Here is a 25,055-nt window from a genome sequence, read left to right as displayed (position 1 = left end):
CCTGGCGCAGGGGTCAGGGCTCGCGACCCCCCCCACATAACCGGGTTGTGACCCCCAGTTTGAGAACTAATGATCTAATCTATCTGGATGTCAGTGAGGCATTTGATACAATTGGGAAATTATTAGCTCAATAGGAGAAGATGGGGTTTAATATGGGAATTGAAAGGTGGATAAGGAACTGGTGAAAAGGACCTGGGGTTACAGCGGATGAGAAGTTGGATATGAGTCAGCAGTGTGCCCGTGTTGCCAAAAAGGCTAACAGCATATTGGGCTGCATTAGTAGGAGCATTACCCGCAGATTGAGGGAAGTGATTATTCCCCTCTATTCAGCACTGGTGAGGGCCTCATCTGGAGTATTGCGTCCAGTTTTGGGCCCCCCACTACAAGAAGGATGTGGTCAAATTGGAGAGAGTCCAGCGAAGGGCAACAAAAATGATTAGGGGGCTGTGGCACATGACTTACGAGGAGCAGCTGAGGGAACTCAGTTTATTTAGTCTGCAGAAGAGAAGAATGAGGGGGGATTTGGTAGCAGCCTTCAACTACCTGAAGGGGAGTCCAAAGAGGATGGAGCTCAGCTGTTCTCAGTGGTGGCAGATGACAGAACAAGAAGCAATGGTCTCAAGTTGCAGTGGGGGAGGTCTAGATTGGATATTAGGAAACGCTATTTCATTAGGAGGGTGATGAAGCACTGGAATGGGTTACCTAGGGTGGTGGTGGAAGGAAAAGTTCCACAGAACTGAAGAGAAAGCCAAAGCCTCCCCAGAGAGGACTTCCCTACTCAGTACACATGAGGGCAGACTCCAGGGCCCTCACTCCCCTTCCCCACAGCCCTTGGAGGGCTGGCAGCAACAGGACAATGGCAGCACGACCAGACATGCTAGGGCCGGAGGGACCATAGGTGGCGCCACTTTGGATTTGAATTGGTGGAGCCCCTGGGTTGTACTGGGAACGGGCTGGCTCAGGCACACAAGTGCTTATGGTCTCAAGCAAAGCTGTCTCCAAAGCACGTCCCCAGGCAATCACTGCCAGCTGCAGCTAGGCCCAGGGGAGGGGACGTGTCCTAGCCCACACTCCTGTCATTGGGTAACTAAGCCCACCGTTGGCACCACTCTAAGAGGGCAGCCCATGGAGTTCACAATACTCCCTGCTGGAAGGGCTTCACGTCCCAACATGCTGTGCTCCACCCCAAGACGGAGGTGGCTGAGGGAACCTGAGACAAGGTCCATTTCATGCAGGTTGGACATGGCTCTCGGCTCGGACAAGCCTGCAGCCCAGGGAAGGCAGCACTCCCCAGACTGACCTTGATGGTCTCATAGGAGCCGGTGATGAGTGCAATGAAGAGGCTGAGCACCATGTAGGTGAAGAGACTGATGAAGGTGTAGAGGTAGAGCTGGCTGAAGAGCCACACCAGGTAGCTGTTCTGTTGCATCTCAGCGAAGGTCACGAACATATCATCCCCATTGATGAGGGAGAAGAGGCATTCGGACACCATGGAGAGGGAGCGGAACTGCACATGGGACAGAGAGAGCCAAGCCCCTGAGTACAGTATGGCCAGGCAGGCCCTGGAGCTAAGCCACATGGGGAGCTGGAGCAGCGCTGCGTGACCATCTAGGCTCAATGTATAAGTAGGGGCATAGCGAGCAGATCGAGGGACGTGATCGTTCCCCTCTATTCGACATTGGTGAGGCCTCATCTGGAGTACTGTGTCCAGTTTTGGGCCCCACACTTCAAGAAGGATGTGGATAAATTGGAGAGAGTCCAGCGAAGGGCAACAAAAATTATTAGGGGTCTGGAACACATGACTTATGAGGAGAGGCTGAGGGAGCTGGGATTGTTTAGTCTGCAGAAGAGAAGAATGAGGGGGGATTTGATAGCTGCTTTCAACTACCTGAAAGGGGGTTCCAAAGAGGATGGCTCTAGACTGTTCTCAATGGTAGCAGATGACAGAACGAGGAGTAATGGTCTCAAGTTGCAGTGGGGGAGGTTTAGATTGGATATTAGGAAAAACTTTTTCACTAAGAGGGTGGTGAAACACTGGAATGCGTTACCTAGGGAGGTGGTAGAATCTCCTTCCTTAGAGGTTTTTAAGGTCAGGCTTGACAAAGCCCTGGCTGGGATGATTTAACTGGGAATTGGTCCTGCTTCGAGCAGGGGGTTGGACTAGATGACCTTCTGGTGTCCCTTCCAACCCTGATATTCTATGATTCTATGATTCAATGGCAGCACAGCTACCAGCAACACAGATCTTCCCTCTTCATAGCAAAAGGCCCTAAGCTCTATCCGGCCATTAGCCCCCTTCCCCAAATGGGTGCAGAGAGGGGAAGGGACTAGCCAACATCCCCCAGCAGGGTAGCAACAGGAACAGGCCCCTGAGGGCTCCCATTTCCTGCTTGCCTCACTTCCTCCTGCCTCTCTCGCCACCCGCTGCTTAGCGCTGCCTGACCAGGAGCAGAGGCTCTGGCAGAGCCAAGCCAGGCCGAGCCGAGCCATGGGCCAGAGGTTCTGTTGTAGCAGCCTCACCTGGCTCCAGACCCTATGCTGCACTAAACAGGGCAATAGGACAGAGGGTGATTCCTCACTGCTGCTACCCACTGGTTTTAAAAGCAGTGAGAAAAGGTAAATTCATTTCAAAAGGTTTTAGTTGGGGGCTGAAGGTGACGGCTAGTGGCGTTCTGTTACTCTCTTTGTTGGGCCTGTCCTGTAGCAGGTAACTTCTGGGTACTAAAACTAAAACCTCTCCAACGCATCATCAAGGATCTGCAGCCTATCCTGAAGGACGACCCACCACTCGCACAGATCTTGGGAGACAGGCCAGTCCTTGCCAACAGACAGCCCCCCAACCTGAAGCAAATACTCACCAGCAACCACACACCACACAGCAGAACCACTAACCCAGGAACCTATCCTTGCAACAAAGCCCGTTGCCAACTGTGTCCACATATCTATTCAGGGGACACCATCATCGGGCCTAATCACATCAGCCACACTATCACAGGCTCGTTCACCTGCCCATCTACCAATGTGATGTATGCCATCATGTGCCAGCAATGCCCCTCTGCCATGTACATTGGCCAAACCGGACAGTCTCTACGTAAAAGAATAAATGGACACAAATCAGACGTCAAGAATTATATGATTCAAAAACCAGTTGGAGAACACTTCAACCTCCCTGGTCACTCGATTACAGACCTAAGAGTTGCAATATTACAACAAAAAAACTTCAAAAACAGACTCCAGTGAGAGACTGCTGAATTGGAATTAATTTGCAAACTGGACACCATTAAAATAGGCTTGAATAAAGACTGGGAGTGGATGTGTCATTACACAAAGTAAAACTATTTCTCCATGTTTATTTTTCCCCCCAACTGTTTCTCACATGTTCTTGTCAACTGCTGGAAATGGCCCACCTTGATTATCACTACAAAAGGTTTTTTGTTTTGTTTTTTTTCTCTCCTGGTAATAGCTCACCTTACCTGATCACCCTCCTTACAATGTGTATGGTAACACCCATTGTTTCATGTTCTCTGTGTATATAAAATCTCCCCACTGTATTTTCCACTGCATGCATCCGATGAAGTGAGCTGTAGCTCACAAAAGCTTATGCTCAAATAAATATGTTAGTCTCTAAAGTGCCACAAGTCCTCCTGTTCTTTCAGCAGGCTTCAAAATGATTCTCAAAGGGGGCATTGGAAGCCCCATTCTTTCAGAGCACTAATGTGGAGTGGACAGAGCACTAGCTAACACAACAAGTTTACACTGAATTGTTCCAGTTTTGTTTGCTGAGAGAGCAGGGCTGGAATAGCGGAGGGTTGCAAGTCAGCTCTGAGGGGCACTGGCAGAGCTGGGGGGCGGGGTGAACCCCATCTGCAATCACAGGGGCGCGGCTGCAAGTCAGGATTGAGGGGTATCGGCAGAGCTGTGAGAGAAGAGCCAGGGGTAGGGAGATGCAGTGGCATGCTGCAGGTCAGGATTGAGGGGGCAAAGTCTGCCCAGGCCTTCGCTTCGAGCAGAATACAGCACCTCGAGCAGCGTTGCCACTCACTGGGACAGAGCTCTCTCGCTACATGCTGCGTGCGTCTGCACGCAGGCATCACTCACATTGTATTTCTGGAAGAAGCTGAGGTAGCGGATGACCCCGACCCAGACCAGGAGTGTGGAGGTGCCCAGAAGGATGCTGCACACGTTGTAGCTGGCCAAGTTCTGCAGACACAGACACAGACACGTCAGGCGGCCCCGCCCTTCACAGCAAACGTGCCTCCCATCATTCACAGGAGCTGAGGTGCTTAGTATCCCGGACTACCCAGCACTCACTACCATTCCGCCAAGGGCTGTGGTGGGTTCTCCATCACTGGCAATTTTTAATTCAAGATTGGAAGTTTTTCTAAGAGCTCTGCTCTGGGGAAGTTCTCTGGCCTGTGCCAGACCACATGATCCCAATGGTCCCTTCTGCCCTTGGAATCTATGAATCCATTACAGCCAGGGGAGCAGAATCCAGCTGACAGCTACCAGCAGGTGGACAGGAGAGCCCGAGGAGCAGCCATACAAGACAGTGAGGGCAGCCCTCAGCCCGTTATGCATTTGGAACATGATGGATTGGAAAAGATCTGCATCAGGAAAGGCCTTGCAGCCTCTGGAGTGGGGAGGCAAGCGAGGGGAGGGCAGGGCAGGTCAGCGAAAAGCAACAGGACCAATCAGAGGGGAGAGGAGGAGACTGATCACTCCCAAGCCTGGCTCCAGGACAACAGCAGAGTCTGACCATCCTAACCCGGCCAGGGGTCCCCTTTGGGATGGGCCAAGGGCCAGAACAGGTTGGGCTCAGGACAGGGTTGGCTCGGAACCTGGCATGGTTTCCCAAGGGAAGGGAGGAAGCCACTCGGGCCCTTTTAAACTAGGCAAAGACCTGGCACAAGTACCTAGTGACTTGGGTCCCCTACGTTACCGTCTGTGGCGGGGAGGGGCTGTACACTGGAGGGGGATCGTCACTCAGGGCCCTGTATGGACCTGCGCAGACCAGGATTTCACTAAACACTCAGACGTGCTCAGTAGGCATGATTGTTCCCTCACTCCAGAGCATGGGGACAGCAGCAATCCGGCACCCATATGGAGCTGTCGGGCCACCCAGTCTCAGAGTGGGTCCTTCCCTGTCCCTCTCTCCCTGCTGGGAACAGAACAGGCAAATGGTGCCTCAAGCTCTGCAGGAGCCTACAGAGCCACAGGATTACTGCACTGATCTTACAAACAGCCCTGAGTTAGGAGGGAACATGACCCCAAGGCAGGAGGTTTGGCAGTGCCCACATCTGCACCTAGGCTAGGATCTCCATGCCCAGCAAGCTGCCAGCCCTACAGCCAAAGTCACTTGTCAGTGAGGCTATTGGCTGCCTCTCTGTTTTGTGAAAAGAAAAGGAGTACTTGTGGCACCTTAGAGACTAACCAATTTATTTGAGCATGAGTTTTCCCATTGAGCGCCCTGGCCTGGGGCCGCTAGGGAGCTGGTTCCTCTAGTTCCTCCATGAAAATCCCCTCAGGCTGCAGCTATTAACAGCTCTGGCAGGGGGCAAATGGTGCATTCCCAGAGGACCAGCATCTTCCTCTTCTCCTCTGGCCTGACTGAGCAGGGTCCTTGCCCCTAACCCTATCAGGGAGGCACAAGGAGGAATCCCAGCGCCCCAGCCACAAGAGAGCAGCCGCCACCTGCTGGGAGCGAAGGTGTGGCCTTCCAGTGGCTCTGCACACCCTGCCAGTGCCCCTGCCCTGGCAGCATTCCCAGGGTGCAGAGGAGATGTTTTATCAGAGAGATTCTCTGGGAGGGTTCCCCGGCACAGCCCCATGGGGGAGAGGGGGAAGAGCACACACAGGAATGGATGCTTGGCCATCCCCTCACCTTTGACTCAATTCTGATCTTCATGATGGTCCCAGACACTGTCAGGACATCACTCACCACCAGCAGGATGTACCAGCCATTCACAAACTCCATGCGGTCTGACAGGGAGACATCCTGGTTGTAGCGTCTCTGAAAGAAATGGCCCAGCTCCTGCAAGCAGGATGGAGAGCGGTGATGGACCCACAGCAGGGACAACGCTCCCCAGACAGGTGGCTGAGGTGGACTCCCAAGAGTCCCTTGGGGATGTTTGGTTTGGAACATGGCTGCTGGGCAGAGAAGGCCCAGGTGGGAGCAGCAGGGCCCCATCTCCCAGAATCCTCACCTTGCAGAGGGAGAAATAGACAAAGCAAAACTCCCAGCTCTGCCCAGTGCTCCAGGAGAGAGAGATTTTCACCTGGCTCAAAATAAAATTCATATGTGCCCTTTTCACCAGGTCAGAACATCACGTTCTCTCACTTCACTGGTCTCATGCTCTGCTCACCTCCAGGGCAACTCAGCTGGGAGCAGCAGGTTCCAGCCTCTGACAGCTCCATCTCAGACTGACTGAGCCATTCCACCCCCAGAGATGCCCACGGCCCTCAGCCTTATTCAGTAGATGTGTGCCTCAAGGGATTCATAGGAGATGCCCTGGGAACCCTACCTCCTGCCAGAGAGACCCAGCCTCAAAGGGGATCGCTGCAGCAGGCACAGCCTTACACCCAAGTGGAGGCCCATCATTCCTGAGAGGCTGCAGGAGTGCAAGGGGCTGTGCTGTCAGAGCCTGATGTTTGCCCAGTGGCACTCGAAGGGTTCATGCTGGTCAGCCCAGCAGGCCAGGCCAGTACTCACATGCTGCAGCATCAAGCCCCGGATGATGGAGCGGGCACACAGGATGAAGGACAGCACACAAACAAGGATCACAGCCACGTCAAAGAACACGCGGAAGGTGTTGTCTCCTGGAAGAGGCAGTGGATCTCCTCAGCAAGGGAACACCAAGGTGGCCAAGCGGAGCCCAGAGTACGGTGTAGGACAGCCCCGGTGGAGGAGAAGCAGCGAAGGAGACAGGCTCCTCCACAAGAACGGAGTGCTCAGGGGTCTGAGAATGGAGACAGCAGCGCCCGGAGCCCACATGCCACACCGGCCAAGAACGCCCAGCAGAGAGCAGCCACCACCATCAGCCTGCTAGACAGCAGGGGTGACACCCAGTGCCCATCCTGAAGCCAGGATTTTAGTTACGTGGGAGTGAGGAAGTAAGGAGTAGGCGTGTCTGCTCCGATCACAGGAGCGGTGCATGGTCTTCCATGGACACCTGCCCTGAGTCACATCATTCAGAGATCACTCCAACGCTGCTGAACAGATCCCTCCACCTGCCCAAATCATCCCCCGGCACAGATCTAGCTGAGGAAGGCTCAGCCCAGAGGCGAGGTCACATTTGCTGTGAAAGGGGGCGTCTAGAATGGACAGGCCTGAATGGTTCACAGCAACGCTAGCGCAGCCAAACCAATGGCCCTTCCAGTTAGCAGTGGTGGGGGGGGAGGAGGAAGACTGCCCCCCATTCTGTCTGCCCTTCCCACCCCCTACCTCGGCCATACACGCTGGGGTCCTTGCACTCTTTGATGTCAGCTTTGTTGTCCAGGCTGATCTTCACCCGGCCACTGTGAGCCTTGTTGTCAAACGTGATCTGGTGAAGGAAGAGGAAGACTGCTACTGCACAGCGAGGAGGGAATGGGATGGCCAGGAACCTCTCTGGCTGGATAGTCCTCACCAGCCCTGCTCCTGCCGCAGGACTCTCAGTCCCTTATTATAGTCCTGCTCTGCCAGGCAGCATGTGCCAGCAGCACAGCTGGGTCTCACACTGACCCTCTGACGGAGAACCTGCTCAGCGAGCAGCCATGCAGAGAGGGTGCACCTGGCAGCCCCGCAGGCTCAGGGAGCCCAGCTGGGCTCCTCCTGGCTCTCTGGGAAGAGTTCTTGGCTCAGACGCATGAGCCAGTTGGAATCCAGCTCCTGAGCTGGTTCTGCAGGGGCAAGAGGAATGAGCAGCAGCAGACTTCGTCGCTTGAGTCAGCAGGTGGCACTGTGGAGCAAGGGCAATTTCACAGTGTCTTTCCAGCTGAGAGCCCCACTAGAACTGCACCACAGCCAGAAACCTTGGCCTCCTCCCTGGCTCCCTCCTCCTATGTCACGGCTGCTCACCACCCCAGGGACTCAGCCCAAAGAGCTACCTGCCCTCGCTCGCTGGCCCAGGGGCACATCGCTCGGAGGAATTCAGCCTGACCGCTCCTTTGCTCAAGAGTGAGCGTTCCCTGACAGCGAGAGCGACCAGGCTGTGGGGTGGTCTCCCAGGAAGAAGGTTGTACAGGCTAACGGCTTGTCCATCTCTAACTCATCCCAAACTCCCATGCTTCCCTCAGGCAGCTGCAGACCTAGGGGAGTGCTGGCTATGTATTTCTCTGGCGCAAGCAGGTGCAGCTCAGAGCTGGGCCAGGGTTACTCACAGTGATGGTGAAGGTGTAGCAGTCCGGGATCTCATTGTTAATGATCGTCTGGATGTTGATGGCCTTCAGTTTAAACTGGATGGTGACGTTAATGAGCCTGCAGGAGACAGTGATCAGACTAACAGGACGTCTTCGGAATGGAATGGACCATACCATTCAATCACTCCACGAGGGAGCTGCTCTTCACAGCTAGAAACTCAGCACCATACTGCCCCTTTCGGCCCAAAGCTACACAGGCCACCCCCCCTTAAGAAGCTGGTGTTGGCCCAATTTACAGATGGGGAAATAGCAACTTAGCTGAAATCACGGGAGCAGTGGCAGAGCCAGGAGCAGAACCCAGAATTCTGACTCACTGCTCCATCCCAACCACTTGATAACACAGCCTAAAGGGAAACCAAGGTAATGTCTTTACACTGCAGCTGAACATGAGCGCCTAGCACAATGCTGTAGCCAGAAGGGCTAATGCAATCCTGAGATGCATAAGCAGGAGAATCTCAAGTAGGAGGAGGGAGGTTTAACCTCGTATCTGGCACTGGTTCAGCTGCTACAGGAATCCCGTGTCCAGCTCTGCAGCCTGCAATTCAGGAAGAATGTGGGTAAATTGGAGAGGGGTCAGAGAAGAGCCATGAGATTAAAAGATTAGAAACCTACCTTAGAGTCAGACTCACGGGGCTCTATCTAGTTAGTATAACAAAGAGAGGGTTAGGGGGTGACTAGATCTCAGTTCCTACCTGGGGAACAGATATTTGATACTGGGATCATCAGTCTAGCTGAGGAAGGTCTAACGTGATCCAGTCACTGATAGTTAAAGCTACAGCCCTGCACAGATACAAAAATATATATCTGCATCCGATCCGTGATCCGCAAAAATTGTCCGTGGATCTCTGCATCCCTGAATGGGGATATCTGCAGATACCCACGGATATCCAGGGCTCTACTAACAGCGTCACAGGTCACCGTGCAGCAGTGACACAGGGCTGTGCCAAGTCCCCGACCCCCAACTGTGACAAAGTGGGACTGTTCTTAATGTTTCCTCTGAATAGTGTGGGGGTGCCTCAGTTTCCGCTATGCAGTTCTTAAGTATCTAGGGGGTGGTGTAAGGGTGTATAATCACTGCAGAGCCCTAGAGGGCATGTGTGTGCAGGAGTCTGGACTCAGAGGATGGCCGACACCCTGTTTCCTGGCCACTGATGGCCTGGGCTCTTCCCCCCTTCAAGGTGAGAGCTAAAGGGTTGGAGAACAAAGGAATCAGGTGACCTCCTGGCCCGGGGAAAGGGACAAAGCCCAGAGGAGGAGGGGCTGGAGGGAGTTTCAGTTTGGGGCTGGCTGGGGACAGACGTGGTTGTCTGGCTCACTGCTCCCCAAAATGGACCCAGCTGAGGGGTCCGGTTCTCTGCACCTACAAGCTCTGTGTTAGACCATGTTCCTGTCGTCTAATAAACCTTCTGTTTTACTGGCTGGCTGAGAGTCACGTCTGACTGCGGAGTTGGGGTGCAGGACCCTCTGGCTTCCCCAGGAGCCCCGCCTGAGCGGACTCGCTGTGGGAAGTGCACAGAGGGGCAGAGGATGCTGAATGCTCCGAGGTCAGACCCAGGAAGGTGGAAGCTGTGTGAGCTGTGTGTCCTAAAGACAGGCTGCTCATAGGAAGGGGACTGCCCCAGAGTCCTGCCTGGCGTCATGGGGAGCAGTTCCAGAGCATCGCCCAGGGACTCCGTGACACCAACTGCCCCCCGATGGCTCTGTCCTTCCTGCCTAGGGTTGCCAATTTTGGTTGGATGTATTCCTGGAGATTTCATCACATCACATAACCTTTAATTAAAGATTAATCTTTAATTCCTGGAGACTCCGGGCCAATCCTGGAGGGTTGGCAACCCTACATCCTGCCCCACTCCAGAGAGGGAGGCTACAATCCTGAGCCCTCATGTGCAGCACCACCCTCCCAGTGGCTCGGACAGCCCTATGCAGCCGCGGCGGGTCCAGCGCACGCAGACCCGGCCGGGACAGACAGGCTGCTCTCCTCACAGCACCGCAGTTGCCACTTGCTAATGTAAAATACAACCGCACCTCTTTCAAATGGCGCTTGGCTCACTCCCTTCTGGGAGCTGTAGTTTATCTCCTCTGTCCAAGCAAGCTGGGGACTACAACTCCCAGGATGCTCAGTGGGCTAGGCCTATATGATTGAGAGAGCTGAGCTGGAGCCTGAGGGCTGATGACAGCCGCTCCCTTTGGCTTAGCATGTTCTGCAGAGCCCTGCGCGGAAACAACATCTGTATGTGCATCTGAGCCGCAAGCCGGAAAATGGTCCCCGGATAGCCACATCGCCAGATATAAAGTGGATATCCGCGGTTTTGCAGGGCTCTTCTTAAAGCTAGACAAAGTCAGAGAGGAGACAGACAGAGTGATTAACCATTGGAACAACTGACCAGCGGTGGCAGTGGATTCTCCCTCACTCGACATTTTAAATTCAAGATGGGATGTTGTCTAAAACAGAGGTCCTCAACCAGGGGTACGTGCATAGGCACCAACTTCCCCTCTTTCCCTTGGATGCTCCACCCCTTCCATGAGGCCCCACCCCTGCCCTGCCCCCATTCCAACTCCTTCTCCAAATCCCCGCCTCTTCCCCGCCTCCTCCCCTGAGCGCGTCGTGTTCCCGCTCCTCCCCCTCCTCCCACAGCGTTCTAACGCCGCCAAACAGCTCTTTGGTGGCGGCCAGGTGGGAAGCGCTGGGAGGTAGGTGGAGGAGCAGGGATGTGGCAGGGACGCTCAGGGAGGGGGCGAATGAGGAGGAGGAGGAGGTGGGGCGGGGGGTGAGGGGAGCTCGGCTGCCAGTGGGTGCAGAGCACCCACTAATATTTCCCTGTGGGTGCTCCAACCTCGGAATGCCCACGGAGTCAGCGCCTATGGATACGTGTACCCCTGGGGGTCCACAGGGGTCTTCCCAGGGTACATCAACTCATCTAGCTATTTGCCTAGTTTTACAACAGGCTACATAAAAAGCGCTGGCAAAGTCAGTACAAACTAAAATTTCATACTAACAATGACTTGCTTATACTGCTCTGTACACTCCACACTGACATGTAAGCACAGTATTTATATTCCAATTGATTTATTTGATAATTATGTGGTAAAGATGAGAAAGGAAGCCATTTTTCAGTAATAGTGTGGCTGTGACACTTCTGTATTTTTATGTCTGATTTTGTAAGGAAGTAGATTTGAAGTGAGGTGAAACCTGGGGTACGCAAGACAAATCAGACTCCTGAATGGGGTACAGTAGTCTGGAAAGGTTGAGAGTCACTGGTCTAAAAGATCTGCTCTAGGAATCCTTGGGGGCAGTCCTCTAACCTGCATCAGGCGGAGGTCAGACTTGATGATCACAGTGGTCCTCTCTGGTGTGGGAATCTGTGACCAGCTTCCAAGTCCCTTCTGCAACTTCCCTCCAGACTCCTGCTGGGAAGGGCTGTGCATGCCATACAGGGGTGGGGGGCTCATCCTGGGGGGGGGGGGCGATGAGCTGGGCTGGGCTGCAGCAGACTCATGCTGGGAGGGGGGAGGGGGAACTGCCTGCTGAGGGGGCTGTGCAGAGGCTGTATATGTCGTGCAGGGATGGAGGCTTGTGCGGGGCGGGCATCTGTGCATTGGGATGGGGCTGTGTGTGCTGTGCTGGGGCGGGGATCATTCCACCGGGGAGGTGACTCATTCTAGGGGCCCCTGTTCTGCCCTTGCAGCTGGAGCAGATGCTGGAGAACACAGCCGTGCGTGCCCTGAAGCAGCTGATTCTGCTGCACCGGGAGGACGGCCCCAGCCCCTCCCGCACCGTTGAGTGGCTCAACATGCGCAGCTGGTGCTCAGGACACCTTCACATCAAGTGCCCACGCCGTGTCTTCTCCCGCCGGAGCCCCAACAAGCTGGTACTCATCCCCAGGATGTCCCTCTCGTCCCCAGGACCCTTTGGGCTGGTGTAGCATGGTGCCAGACGGCGAAGCTGTCTGTGCTAAGGAAGACAAAACCCCATGGGGGTGGGCACAGAGCTGCTGGGGCACTGAATTCCCATGGTACTCCTTTGCACCCAGGCGCAAACCTGCCCCCAAAGGGGGGCCGTAGGCATCCACAACCCCAGCTTTACAGTGGGCCGGGGGGACAAACCCGGGGATAGAACCCAGGAGTCCTCGTTCCCAGCCCCATGTCCCTAGTGGTACATGAACACTGCCTCTCAATAAGAGTCGTGGGAGTGGGGCTGGGACAATGACCCTGCTGCCCACCACCCTGCCCGGAGCAGTGCATGCTGGGAGCACCATTGCAGACCGCCTGGCCTGTTGGAGGCATGGCAGCTGTGTGGCAGGTTGCAGAGTTTGGGGCCGTGTGATGGGCCCTGGGACAGGCTCCCTGCCTGCCACTGGTCTCTGAGCCTGCCCTCTCCCCCAGGGGCTGCTCCCACATCGGGGTGATCAAGGCCATGGAGGAGGCCGGGATCCCTATTGACCTGATCGGGGGCACATCCATTGGCTCCTTCATCGGGGCTCTCTATGCTGAAGAGCGCAGTGCTGTGCGCACCAAGCAGCGTGCCCGTGAATGGGCCAAGGTGAGGGGCAAGGCCTGCTGTGGGGTGGGGCAGACACAGAGTGGGTGTGCTGTGGGGCAGGGCCAGACTTGGGAGGGTGGGAGCAGGAGAACTCCCCAAACCAGCCCCTCCCAGAGCTGCCATCCCGTGACCCAGCCTTCCCCACAGCCGCTGGCAGCAGGCCCAGGGCTGCACTGGGAGCTGGGCGTCACGGCCAGCAAGTGCAATACAGAGGTCCCAGCATGCACTGGGGCCTGATCGCTCTGCCTGAGGGGGCCTAGAGACCCTCCAGGCTCTCTCTGCTGCAGGCGTCTCTGCCCCCTGCCCATGCTGTGCAGCTCTGCCCTGTGAGTTCAGAGGCAAGCCTGCAGGCTGTGGGGGTTTGTCCTCCCTTTGGCCCTGGGACGTCTGCTTGGCTTGGAGCGGAGAGCCCCATGGCGCGCTGCAGCATTGTGCTGCTAGGCACGGCAGCCTCTGCTGCGCATGCAGCAGGCTCGGGCAGCAGGGGGGTTCCGGTGGGAACCGCAGCATCCCCAGTAACAAGCCGTCATGCTAGTTGGCACACAGTGCTTTGGCTGGAGGACATGCCACCCCCCACCAGCAGTTCCGGGGCTGGCATGCCAAGTGGAGGGGCTGCACCAGAGCACCGCCTGCTTCACAGCCACATGCAGTGAGTGAGTGTCCTGTGAGCTTCAGGCTCGCTGCCGGCTCCCCGACAATCCTCCCTGCCTGTCCCCATGAGCCTGGACTCCAAACACTGCTTGTGCTGGGCCGTGCCCCCCGTGGAGTGACCCCTCGCCCTCTCCTGCAGAGCATGAACTCCGTGTTTGAGACGGTTCTGGACCTCACCTACCCCATCACCTCCATGTTCTCCGGCTCAGCCTTCAACACCAGTGTTAGGGACACTGGGGCATGGCCACTAGGTAACTCGAGGGGATGGAAGACCACGAGTATCGATGAAGCCCCCTCGCACTAGGCCAGGTGTCCTTGGCCCCCCCTCCTGCCTGGAGGCACTCGCAGCAGCTCTGCGTACTAGGCCCAAGTGTCCTTGGCCCCCCTGCCTGGAGGCACACACAGCAGTTATGCTGAGAATCTGCAACAGTATGTTGCAGAGTCAGACTGCCTGAAACTAAGCAAGGCCAAACAGGGGAGATATGGAAGAACAATGCTGAATAAAGCAGCTTTATGTATGGTTTAACAAATGATACAGAGAATCAGGGAACTAGCTGGGAACTGGATTGGCTGGCTATATGGATACTTGGGGCAGCTTGCTATTGGATAGGTATGCTGGGAAAAAGGATGTATAAAAGCCTGTGTAACTTCCTGCTCTGGGTGCAGGATTGGAGATTTTATTCTCCCTGTACCTTTTTGCAGCTGCAAATAAACTTTTCTGCTTCTCCACCCCGTTGTGATTATTGGGTGTAGCACACCGGGTAACGAACCACTCAAGCTGTTGTTCAGCCTCTCGGCACTGGGTGCCGGCAACACCAGCATCAACAAGGTCTTCCAGGACAAGCAGATTGAGGTAGGGAGATCCAGGAAGCTGGGCGGGGGTCCTGGTGCAGAACACTCAAAGTAGCCTCTTGCTGGGCAGCCCTGAGCAACGCCCCCTGCCGGCAGCGGTGTTCCCTGGAGCCCGGCCTTGCCCAAGGAGCGTGGTGCCTTGCACAGCCCCCACGTCTCTGATTAGCCCTTTGTGCCCCTGCAGGATCTGTGGCTCCCCTACTTCAACGTGACGACGGACATCACAGCCTCGGCCATGCGGGTCCACAAGGACGGTAAGTGCCTGCGCCCCACACCCGTGGCGTGTCCCAGGCTGCACGAGGTGCATGGCGCCCTGGCTGTTGGGGCCCAAGTCCTCAGCATCCTGCTCATGTGAGGGCCCAGAGCCAGAGGCCTCTCCCTGCCCCCCACCCTGAGCCAGGAGCGCAGCCTGTGGGGTGGAGCCTGGTTGGTTGCTGAGAGTAATGGGCCTCACTGGCCTGTCTCGGCCCCTGCTGGCTCTCTCCAAAGAGCCCTGCTGTGTGTGTGCTCGATGGGTCCACGTGGCCAGGCCAGGCCTGGGCTCAGCTTAGGGAGGCCTACTCTGACTGAAGCTATTTCAGGAGATTTTTTTTTTCCAACATGACATAATGTCGTTTCCTTAAAATAGCCTATCAAAATCTCCTGGATGGCTTTCAGTAGACGCCGGGGGATCGATGCTGGTTCCGGGAGACTCCAGGCCAAACCTGGAGGGTTGGCAACCCTAGCTGAGCATTGCCGCCCCTCAGGTGCCGAACCGATGTTTCTAAGGATGGGAGCAGGTTATCGCCTGCTCTAGAGAGTGCCCCCTGCCCCCCAGGAAGCAGTGCTTGTAACCCCTAGCCCACATCAGCTGGCATGGGCCACCCGACTGCCAAGCCATCTACTAACACAGTGAGGGACTGGGCTGGGCATGGCCATCTCAATGTCTTTGCCCCCACACCTGTCAGGGCCCCTCGGCGCCCTGCCCTGCAGAGAAGGATAATGTTACAGGAAAGGGCTGAAAGGAGGGCAGGGGCTGTCAGGGCAGGGCTCCAGAGGTCTAATTAGGAGTGATGGGCTGAAATAAAGGAGACACGCCCCCACCCCTGCGAGAGAGCCAGGGCAGAAGCTGCTGTTGGTGGCACAGGGAGCGCTAGCTCTGCTGCCAGGGCTGGGCTACAGGCGAAGCCAGGCTCTGGGCCACCCCCTCCTTCCGCAGCAGCCCTGGCTGCTCTCCCAGGGGCTGGGGCACCCCTTATAGGGAGCACTCAGCCCCAATTGACTGGGGCCAAACACCAGAGCCTGGGGGCTTCCCCCACCCAGGGCTCTGCCCGTGGCAGCAGGAGCTGCTGGCTCCCCCTGATCACCTGGCCTCAGGGCCCAGAATCCCCAAGCGGCCAAACACCATTCCTGTCTTTCTGGGGGCAGCAAGGGCCAGCCTGGGCCAGCAGAACCCAGGCCCAAGAGCTGCTGACGCTGCTCCTGGTCAGAGCTGGTCCCTCCCTTCCCCCTTGCCCATTCCCACACTCTGCTGCCCACTTGGTCCCTGTCTGGCTCTTCCCCTGTTCCCTGATTGTAACAATTCTGCTACTCACTAACCCCTGGTAACACCCCCCACCCCTGACTGTGTGGAGAGAACACAAGATGGGGCTATGGGACACACTAACCTTGCTGCCCCCTGCCCCTCACGTCTGGCCTGAGCGGCCCTCCTGTCATCTGACACCCCCATTGGGCCAGCTGGATGGCGTGTTAGCAGCAGCAGCAGGGGCAGCTCTGGGTGAGTGGGGGGAGCTGTGGCAGCATTCTGTCCTTGCACTTGGGTGGTGGTGGTTGGGAGCTCTGGGTGGATTGAGGGCCTGCTATGGGGGTGGGTGGGTGTGTGGTGAGGCTGGGGCTGGGGCTGAGGCAGACAAGGGGCAGCGTTCTGTTCTTGCACTCAGGCGGTGGTGGTTGGAGGCTCTTGGGGGAGGCAGGTGGAGGGGGGTGCGTGTGGCGGGGCTGGGGCGGACAAGGGGCAGCGTTCCATCCTTGCACTTAGGTGCTGGTGCTGGTTGAGGGCTCCCTGGAGAGGTAGGAGGGGGGAGCTGCTGGTTCAAACTCAGTCTCTGCCCTCGGTCCTCATCTTGTGCCTTGTCTGTCACAGGCGCCTGATCTCACCTGGGACATTGATCCATCCATGCCTGTCCACGGGGTGCCCCGGCAGCTGTAACTGCCTGGCTCTCACTCTGCCTGCTTGTCTGTCCTAACGCCAACTAACCCCACTCACCCCTAACTCACTGCGTCCAGGGGCCAGGGAGATGGGTCAGGGAGGGGCAGGGCTGGCTCTGCTGCGTGTCTGTGTGTGTGTGAGTGCTCTCTTCCTGGGCAGATGCCAGGGGAAGGCCTTCTCCCTACCAGGACCCTGCTGTCCTACCCAGGGGTCCTCAGCTGGCATCCAGAGGCATCAGCTGAAGCCCTTCCCCCAAAGCCCATGGAATGGGGCTTCTGCCTCCTGCAGTGATTGGAGACCCCCTGCACCCCCATCTCAGCGTGTGCCTCCATCTCCTCCTGGGCCAGCAGTGCCCAGCCTGTGCTGCTGCCTCCGGCCCTGGACAGTCCTGTCCTGGCGTCTGAGCCCTGGGCGCTGAAGAGCTCTGTCTAAGGTGAAGGCTGCAGGCTGAGGCAAAGTCCTGCAAAGAGCTCCTGACAGCCAGCTGAAGTCATAGCCTGCGCAGCCTCATTCCCGAGCTGGCCTGGCCCCCGGGGTCCCGCAGCCCCTTGAGTGCTGGTCCCAACATGCCCGTGTGCGTGTTGCCGGGCAGCCTTCTGCCAGCAAGCACATAGCAGCGTCTCGTTGGGCCAGGGCCTGGCACTGCCCCATGGCAGGGAGAGCGAGCAGGGCGTTGGGGTAGGTAGAATAGCCCAGCCCAGTTGTCAGTGTAGCCACCACTAGCTGGAGTGGGCTGAGGGGGACGGGTGTTCAGGGAATTGGTCCTTCCTCTGGTGGGGGGCAGATTTCTGGGTATGTCACAAGGGTCTGTCCCTCTATTAGGCTGGGGGTGGCAGGGGATACCTGTTCCCACACCCAGCCTGACTCCTAGCACAGACCACCCCTTGTCTGAGCCGGTGTGCCCTCTCCCTGCCAGGCTGGGGAGACCTCCCAGTACCCCTGCTCCAAAGAAGGCATCTGGATTTCTGAAGCTTCTGTCCTGTCGTTTCCTGTCTTCTCTCCGTCTGTGCTGTCCCCGTGCCCTGTGACTGTCTCCTCTCCCTCCAGCAGGCAGTGTATGGCGCTACGTCAGAGCCAGTGCATCTTACCCCCCCTACCTGCCTCCTCTCTGCGACCCCAAGGACAGCCACCTGCTTGTGGGCGGCTGCTATGTTAACAATGTCCCAGGTCAGCATCATGCGCTCCTCGGGCCCTGGGCCACGGGGATGACCTGCGTGGCTTGGAAGGGAGGGCCAGGCTGGGCCGGGGTGGCAACTGGCTGCAACCCCTGCCCACCATACTCTGCCACGGCCGCCCCAAGTTGGGCTGCAGCCACTGCCTCCTTCCATGCCATAGCTTGTCCTTCCCTGGCGAGGGCTGGTTCTGACAGGCCTGAGGGCACAGGCTGGATCCCAGCACCCCGGCCAGATGTGTGCTGCTCAAGCTGAGAAATCTGCACCTCATGGGGGCCGGTGCTGGGAGCCTCGGCCACGAGGCCAGGTGCTCGGTCTCTCCTGAGGCCTTTGGGAGTCAATCCAAGGCACCGGCTGTTCCAGAGCAAGGGGCAAGGACGGGACCCAACCCCTGGCTGAGTTCTAAGCAGTTGGCTAGACTCTCGCTGGCTCCAAGGACTCTGCAGATTCCCCAGCCTGGGTGCCGAGGCGCCCTCCCTTTCCCGGGGCTCCGGGACTGCAAGAGGCCGTCTCCTGACTGCGTCTGTTCCTGCCGGTTAGGCTCGCTGTGGCGGTATGTGCGAGCGAGCATGACCCTTTCCGGGTACCTGCCGCCACTCTGTGACCCAAAGGATGGCAACTTACTGATGGACGGTGGCTACACCAACAACCTGCCAGGCAAGTACCTGCCGCTGATGGAGACGCTGCTCACAGACCGCGAAGCAGGCCACCGGGGGAGGCACCACTGCTGCCAGAGTTCCCTGCCCCCGTCGCCTGGCTCTGCCCTGGCGCGTCTCCATCGCCCCCCTCTGGTGTCTCCGCAGCACTAGAGCCTCCTCACGGCTGAGCTGGGGCCCGGGCCTCTTGCCCTTCTGTGGGGCTGGAGGAATGTTATCGTTAAAACCAGCAACTCACTCGAAGTGGGGATCCTGCTCAGGGAGTGGGGCTTCCCTCCCACCACCCTGCGGGGCTGGTGCAGCACCTGGGCCCATGGCCAGCTGGGCAGGCTCATGTTATATGTGTGTGTAGGGGAGCAGCTCTTCCCCAATGGCTCCTTTGCGTTCTTGCTGTCTGCTGTCCCTGGCATCCCAAGTGGGGAATGGGTTTGGGGGGTCGGGGGGTCCCTGCTTTGCCTCCCCCTTGGAGTCAGGCTGAGGGCTGGACATTATGGAACCGCAGTGCTGGGCCCCGGCCTGGGTGAGGGCTTCTTAAACTGGAGCAAAGGCCACGGAAGAACCGCAGGCTGCTCCCCAACTGGAACCGTGCCCAGCTCTTTACCCATGGAGGTTTTGAGCTTTTCCCTCAGCCCCTGGCCCCACAAGCCCCCGAGCAGGGACGGGGGAGGCTTGTACCTGAGGCTCCAGAGCAAACAGCCTCAGGTCCCAAGGAACCAGGTTCCCTTTGCAGCTGCGTGGAGTCGCACTGAGCTCAGCCTCGTGCATCAGCACCTGCCGATCCGTGCTGCAGCCAAATGGTACCAGCGCAGGCAGGCAGCCCCGGGGAGGGGCGGGGTCTGGCTGCTTGGAACGGAGCACCAGCCTTGTTGCTGATGCCCTGGGCCGAGCGGGCTCCACGAGTGGCGGTTCCCATCGCTACATGCAGGAGCTGGGCTGAGCGTGGGCCTGTCAGGCCCTGGAATGTCCCTGTTCCCCTTCAGCCCCAGTGAAGTGAGGCCTTGCCGGGGCCTCCTCCTACAGGGAGAACCAGGTGGTTCTGTCTGTGGACTGAGAACGCCCCCAGCCGCCTTCACATGGGAGCAGCAGGAGCAAACAGCAGCAGGCACGTTCCTTGGTCCCGATTTCCCAGCTGCCTGTCCTGTCCCCCCAGAGCTCTGTCTCTGTCCCCGTCATGGCCGCCCCCACCATTACTACTGCCGCCGGCTGCTCGGTTCAGGTCCTCACAGCTTCAACCAGTCCCCCCTCTGTCCTGGTGTCCCAGGGTGCCCATCATGCTCAGGATGCCCCTATGGTTGTGCTAGGCCTCAGGCCTCCTCTTTGCAAGGGCGAGCCCTATGACTCTGAGACTTCAGGCTCCAGCCCCCCTGCTTCTCGCCGGGGCTCCCCAGTGAGTCCAGCTGAGTGTAGACCCCGTGGGAGACTCGACCCTTTTGGCAACAATGCAGCCAGCAGGGAGTGGCAGTGACGCTGCACAGCCTGTTCAGACCACGGCCCCGTCATTAGTCACCTGGACTCCAGGACCGAGGGGCTCAAGTCTGTCTGAACTCAGAGCCTTTGTTAGCAGTAGCCTCTGCTCCAATCCGCCTGCATTCTCAATCTTCCGGCTGGGCAGCAGCCATCTTAACCCCCTCCACACACATACACCTGCTCTCTTTGTCTCCGCGGCTGTCCTGCAGGGCTCCCCTCAGCTCCCAGTCTGTGACAGTCACTGTCCGCTCAGGGTGTCTCCGAGGCAACTTTGTCCATGTGGGGACAGTTCTTGATAGTTCATTCAAACCACCGCAGACCTGCCTCTGTAACACCCACAGCTCATCTCCCTGTCCCTGAGGAGTGATTAGCCCCTTCATACCCAGGAGGTAGCATTACACAATAGGGAAACTGAGTCACACACTTTCAAAAAAATGTTACAAAAACTTACAGGGAAGCCTTCAGCTCACACAGTTCAGCTGATGGTTGGCCTTGCCATGTGACACACCCAGGGCCTTGGGCAATGGCTTCTGTTTAGTTACCTCACTCCATAAAGGGGCTTAATTGCTCCTTCCATGGAGCCTAACAGAAGAGACTGCACCCATTGGCAGTCACGGGCTTGGGTGAAGCCTTCAGCAGGTCTTTGGCAGACAGCCATTTACACACTGCCCCTGGAGCTGCACTGGGCCCTCCCCAGCACTGCGATGGGCTGTCCCTGTCGCAGCTTGGAGTCCAGAGTTCAGCGTGGGACAGTCCTGCTGCAGCTTGTCTGGCCAGGGGTCCTTGCCTGGGACGAGTTGCGGGTTCCTACTGCCCTCTGAATGTGCCATGGAGGGGGAGCTCCCAGGCACAACAGAGCCAGCCGGGGGAGGCTGGGTGAGCTGGACCTGCACTTCACACAGAGAAAGTCAGAGGTGGGATGGGGAAGATCTAGCCATGCTGGACCCTGCACTGGGAAGCACCACGCCTGGCCAGTTGGGCAGTGCTAGTGGGAAGGGGTCCCTGGACTCCCTGGTGCTGCGGAGCCACCCCCACCTACCCCGCCTGCTCTCATGCTGGTCATGCCTCCCACGCAAATGGGGGTGAGGGGAGAAAAGTGGTTGCTGCAAACCTGGCTTTGCTCCCCACCTCCTGCTTGTGGCTGGGGTTCTGCCCTGCTCCCCAGCTGTGGTTGGGGGTTGGGGCATGGGGCGGGGAGCTGCCCTAATGGCAACAGGCAGGAGCATGGGGAGCCGGCAGTGCCACTCCCTGCCGGGCCGCCGCCCCTGACACGCTCTCTCTGACGCCAGCGGACATTGCCCGGACCATGGGCACCAAAACAGTGGTCGCCATCGACGTGGGCAGCCAGGACGAGACTGACCTCTGCAACTACGGCGACAGCCTCTCAGGCTGGTGGCTGCTGTGGAAACGCCTCAATCCCTGGACCCAGAAGGTCAAGGTGAGCCCTGCCCTGCCCTGGGGGCTTCCGTGCCCGAGAGCCCCCTCCAAGGGGAATCTGCCCCATCTCTCCTGCTGCCTGCAGGCACGTCCCCCCAGCCACCTGGGCCGCACCTGACACATGCTGCAGGCCGGGGGGGCATGTGAGGGGAGGCAGGTGGGCCCCACCCACCCAGGGCTGGGGCTTTTCACCATCCCTCTCCCCTTCTGTGACTCTGCCCTCTACCCCAAGGGCAGCGACAGCCCTTGTTGCTGGCAGGGTCCCTTCCACCACAGCCCCTGCCTCCCAGGGCTGCTCCTGCCTGAGCATGCGGGCCTGCCTTGGCAGCCAGGTGGCTTCCCTCAGGCTGGCTGGGCACAGTCACTCCTGATGCCCCAGGAGCAGTTGCTGGGATCCGGCTCCAGCCACTCAGCTGGACTGAGCCAGCTGGAGGGGAGTCAGACCTGCAGAAAGTAGGAGAGACTGTCCCTTGCAGCCTCCTGCCCCAGGATGCTGTCCCAGGTGGGGCTGATCCAGCCCCTTGCAGGACACTCCTGTTTTTCCCCACACACATACAGGTGCCCGACATGGCAGAGATCCAGTTACGCCTGGCCTATGTGTTGTGTGTGCGCCAGCTGGAGGTAGTAAAGTCGAGCTCCTACTGCGAATACATTCGCCCGCCCATCGACCACTTCAAAACCATGGACTTTGGCAAGTTCAACGAGATCTATGTGAGTCCAGATGGCCTGGGCCGTGAGGGTGGGGAGTGTGGGAGGCCCTGATTGGGGGGGTGTCTGTGCTCAGCTGGGGGCGGGGAGGTGGGAGGCCCTGATTTGGGCCCTGGGCTGCACTGGCCTGGGGGTGAGAGGCCCTGATCTGGTGGGGGGGGTGTCTGTGCTCGGGCAGGGGTGGAGAGGGTGGGAGGCCCCAATCTGGGGTGCCAGGGGAGGGTCTGTGCTCGGCTGGGGGTGGGGCAGGTGGGAGGTCCTGATCTGGGGGGAGGGTGGGGTCTGTGCTCAGCAGGGTATGGGAGGCTGGGGGCTGCGCTTGGCCGGGGAGGGTGGGAGGCCCCAATCTGGGCCATGGGCTGTGCCCAGGTAGGGAGAGGCCCTGTGTGTGTTCTCCGCTCAGCCACTGACTGGGCTCTAGTCTGAGTTCACACTTGTCCTGCTGGTCCTTCTTGGCCCTGAGCTCTCTGGCCTGAGGGCAAGGGCCCACCATGACAGCAGCACTGCTGCCCCCTCCTGCCCCTTGGTGGCTGGCTGGGCCCCATTCTCCCCAGGGGCTGGGGCTGTGCCATCACACGGTGTCTTCTCCTTCCAGGATGAGGAGAAGAGTCTGCGGCACCGCAACTCCCCGCCCCAGGAGTGAGCCCAGCCGCCTGCTCCCGCACTGGGACAGATGGAGCCTGCAGGCCCAGGGCTGGCACTTGGAGACTGCGGCCTGCATGTAGCTGGGGCACTGGAGCCTATCCTGCGCTAGATCCCCCCGGCCTGCATCTGCTGCTGGAGTCCTGAGGCCAGCCTGGTTCCACTCAGTTAATGGCCAGGGTTCTGCTGGGGTCAGCAGCCCTTCTGCATCTTCCAGTATGCAGTGGGACCTGGCCTGGACGCACCGCAGGGTGGAGGGGCGGCCACTAGGCCCAGCACTCTCCATCAGCCAGTACTTGACCCAGGCCAGCGCTGCTGCAGTTCCAGGGGGGCCCTCAGCTAACCGCTGTATCAGTTGCAGGCCTATTGTTGGATTATATTGAAGTTCTGTATTAAAATCACAAATGAGTTTGATTCCCCATAGTTTAAATTCCAGGGTATTACTAATTAAGAGGTCTCTTGGGTTTTGTTTCTCTCCCTCTCTGGGTAAAACTTGCAAGCTGCTAATTGTGTTAGTACATCCTAGACAGAGTCTGTTCTCAAAGCAACACTTTGTAACAACTACTCACACGGAGGGAGACTCAAAGCAATACTCTGTAACAACAGAAACAGCACCCAGAGACTCCCCGCCCTTTTGTTGTATTCATCTCGCTTTGTTAACAATTGTGATTAAAATAGAGATAGCGGATGTATGTGGATGGATGCTTGGTGTGGATAATAACTGAATGATCAGGGAGGTGCCAGCCTAAGAATCCAGTGTCCATCGGCTGAAGAAGGCGTCAAGTGGAAATAACCAGAGGACCCCCGGAGGGCAGACTGGAATCCACCCAACAGCCTCAAGAATGGGAGAACCAAAGAACAAGATAACATCTGGCAGCACGGAGCCGTCAGGAATGTGCCATCTGCTGATTGATTCAGCAATAGCATGATGAAGCAATTCCCACAGACTGGCCTAAGAAGAAATTCCTATAAAAATGGACTCTAGAAAGTGAGAACTTTGGGGTCTGCTTCTGCAAACCACCTTCCAGGAGCATCAGATGTGCATCTGACAAGGCCCTGCTCCCTCCTCATATCCAGGCCACCTGGCCAGTGGCTTGGCATGAGCAACTCTAAGGCTGGTAACTATGATAACAACCTTGCAGAACCTCTGTGTGTGTGTGTGTATAAATATGAAATTGAATGGAATGTTATAGCTATAACTAACTGCTTACTGTGATTCTTTCTGTATTCACAATAAATGTGGCATTTTGCCTTTTCCCCTTTAATAAGATCCTGCTGGTTTTTATTATATTGGTATAACACTATGCTGCTCAGTCCAAGGCCCTGCATCGCTTCAGGGACAGCAGGGCCCAGTCCAGCAGCCTCTGCTGGTAGGGGGTGGGGATGAGGGCAGGATGCTGGGGCAGGCCTACCCCAGCCCCTCCCCGCCACACACACGAGGGCCCATAGCCCTTCCTTGCTGCTCCCTTCACCTGCCCTCTGCCTGCCTCATGGAGGGCCATGGGGTGCAGCTGGCAGCCAGGGCCATGCACACTTCCCCCATGGCCCTATGCCTGCACACTCCTTGCTGGGTGCCAGGGCTCAGCTCCTGGCCGCGTGCTGCTGCATGACCTACTCAAGTGAGGGGGGGGTTTGCAAGATGGGGTGAGGCAGATGCCCCCAGCTTCTGCCGGCTTCTCTTCCCCTGGATTGCCACCTGGGATCCTGAACACCACACTGAGTCCAGAACCTGGGAGTCCTACGTCTCCCTACCCAGGCTGAGTGCTTTGGTGAAAACACTGCCTCTCCCTCCTCCCCTACATGCACTGGGTATAGGGGCAGTGTCATTTCCCTCTTGCCCTCCTCCGCATTGCTGCTTTGGGACATGCCCCTCAGCATCTCTCCTGCAGCTGCTTCTCCTTCCCAGCCCCACCTGACACCCCTAGAGAGGGCCTGGGCTTTCTGGGGGGCAGAGCTGGGCCCTGCACTCAGTATCAGGGATCAGCAGGGCCTGCTATAGCCCCAGCTTGCCTGGCTTGTAGGGGAAGCCAGGGGACCCATGGCCAGGGGGTGGTGGGTGATTTAGGCCAGAGCCTTGCTCCCTGGCTGTGTGTAACTCTGCCAGGTCAGGCTGCTATTCCTGGGCTCAGCAGACATGCCCCCCCCCTGGCTCCTGGGCACCCCCACATTCCTGGCTGAGCTGCTGGGATGCTGTTTGCACCTCCCTCCAGGCACCCCATCACTGTCATGGAGCCCCCAACCCAAGGACCAGGACCCATGTAGCCCCAGCTTCTGCAATTAACCTTGGTCTAGTAGCAGCAAGGAGAAATTGCAGCCACCTGGTGGGCAGTTGGCCATGGCTGAGC

General features: G+C 57.8%; 2 protein-coding genes across 5 annotated transcripts; one reads left to right on the top strand and one right to left on the bottom strand.

Annotated features, from left to right (window-relative positions):
- Positions 1-809: 809 nt before the first annotated feature.
- Positions 810-13,872, bottom strand: MCOLN1 (mucolipin TRP cation channel 1; the record flags this gene model as incomplete). Its single annotated transcript, XM_084610110.1, has 8 exons — positions 13,770-13,872; positions 8,359-8,455; positions 7,442-7,541; positions 6,710-6,816; positions 5,882-6,031; positions 4,043-4,200; positions 1,301-1,568; positions 810-839 (listed from the first exon to the last, which is right to left on the bottom strand). The coding sequence occupies exons 1-8, from the start codon at positions 13,781-13,783 to the stop codon at positions 810-812; spliced, it is 924 nt and encodes a 307-aa protein (XP_084466236.1). The 5' UTR covers positions 13,784-13,872.
- A 399-nt stretch (positions 13,873-14,271) lies between these two features.
- PNPLA6 (patatin like domain 6, lysophospholipase) lies at positions 14,272-23,966 on the top strand. Of its 4 annotated transcripts, XM_084610334.1 has the most exons (6): positions 14,274-14,441; positions 14,625-14,694; positions 18,341-18,457; positions 21,213-21,361; positions 21,919-22,071; positions 22,664-23,966. In XM_084610334.1, the coding sequence occupies exons 2-6, from the start codon at positions 14,676-14,678 to the stop codon at positions 22,709-22,711; spliced, it is 486 nt and encodes a 161-aa protein (XP_084466460.1). In that variant the 5' UTR covers positions 14,274-14,441; positions 14,625-14,675; the 3' UTR covers positions 22,712-23,966. The 4 variants fall into 4 exon arrangements, with proteins under 4 accessions (XP_084466462.1, XP_084466460.1, XP_084466459.1 ...); XM_084610336.1 differs by lacking the exon at positions 18,341-18,457 and having other exon boundaries at positions 14,272-14,441; XM_084610333.1 differs by lacking the exons at positions 14,274-14,441; positions 14,625-14,694 and having other exon boundaries at positions 16,448-18,457.
- Positions 23,967-25,055: the final 1,089 nt, after the last annotated feature.

This window comes from Lepidochelys olivacea (genome assembly GCF_965140295.1).
Source record: "Lepidochelys olivacea isolate rLepOli2 genome assembly, chromosome: 20".
NCBI classification, from domain to species: Eukaryota; Metazoa; Chordata; order Testudines; family Cheloniidae; genus Lepidochelys; species Lepidochelys olivacea.
This window is presented reverse-complemented; position numbering and strand designations above follow the sequence as displayed.

Coding starts and splice junctions, on each gene's coding strand:
- PNPLA6 (XM_084610333.1), top strand. CDS start 18,070: ATGGGGGCCGGTGCTGGGAGCCTCGGCCACGAGGCCAGGTGCTCGGTC. Junction 18,458..21,212: donor CTACACCAACAACCTGCCAG/GCAAGTACCTGC, acceptor CTCTGACGCCAG/CGGACATTGCCCGGACCATG. Junction 22,072..22,663: donor GCAAGTTCAACGAGATCTAT/GTGAGTCCAGAT, acceptor TTCTCCTTCCAG/GATGAGGAGAAGAGTCTGCG.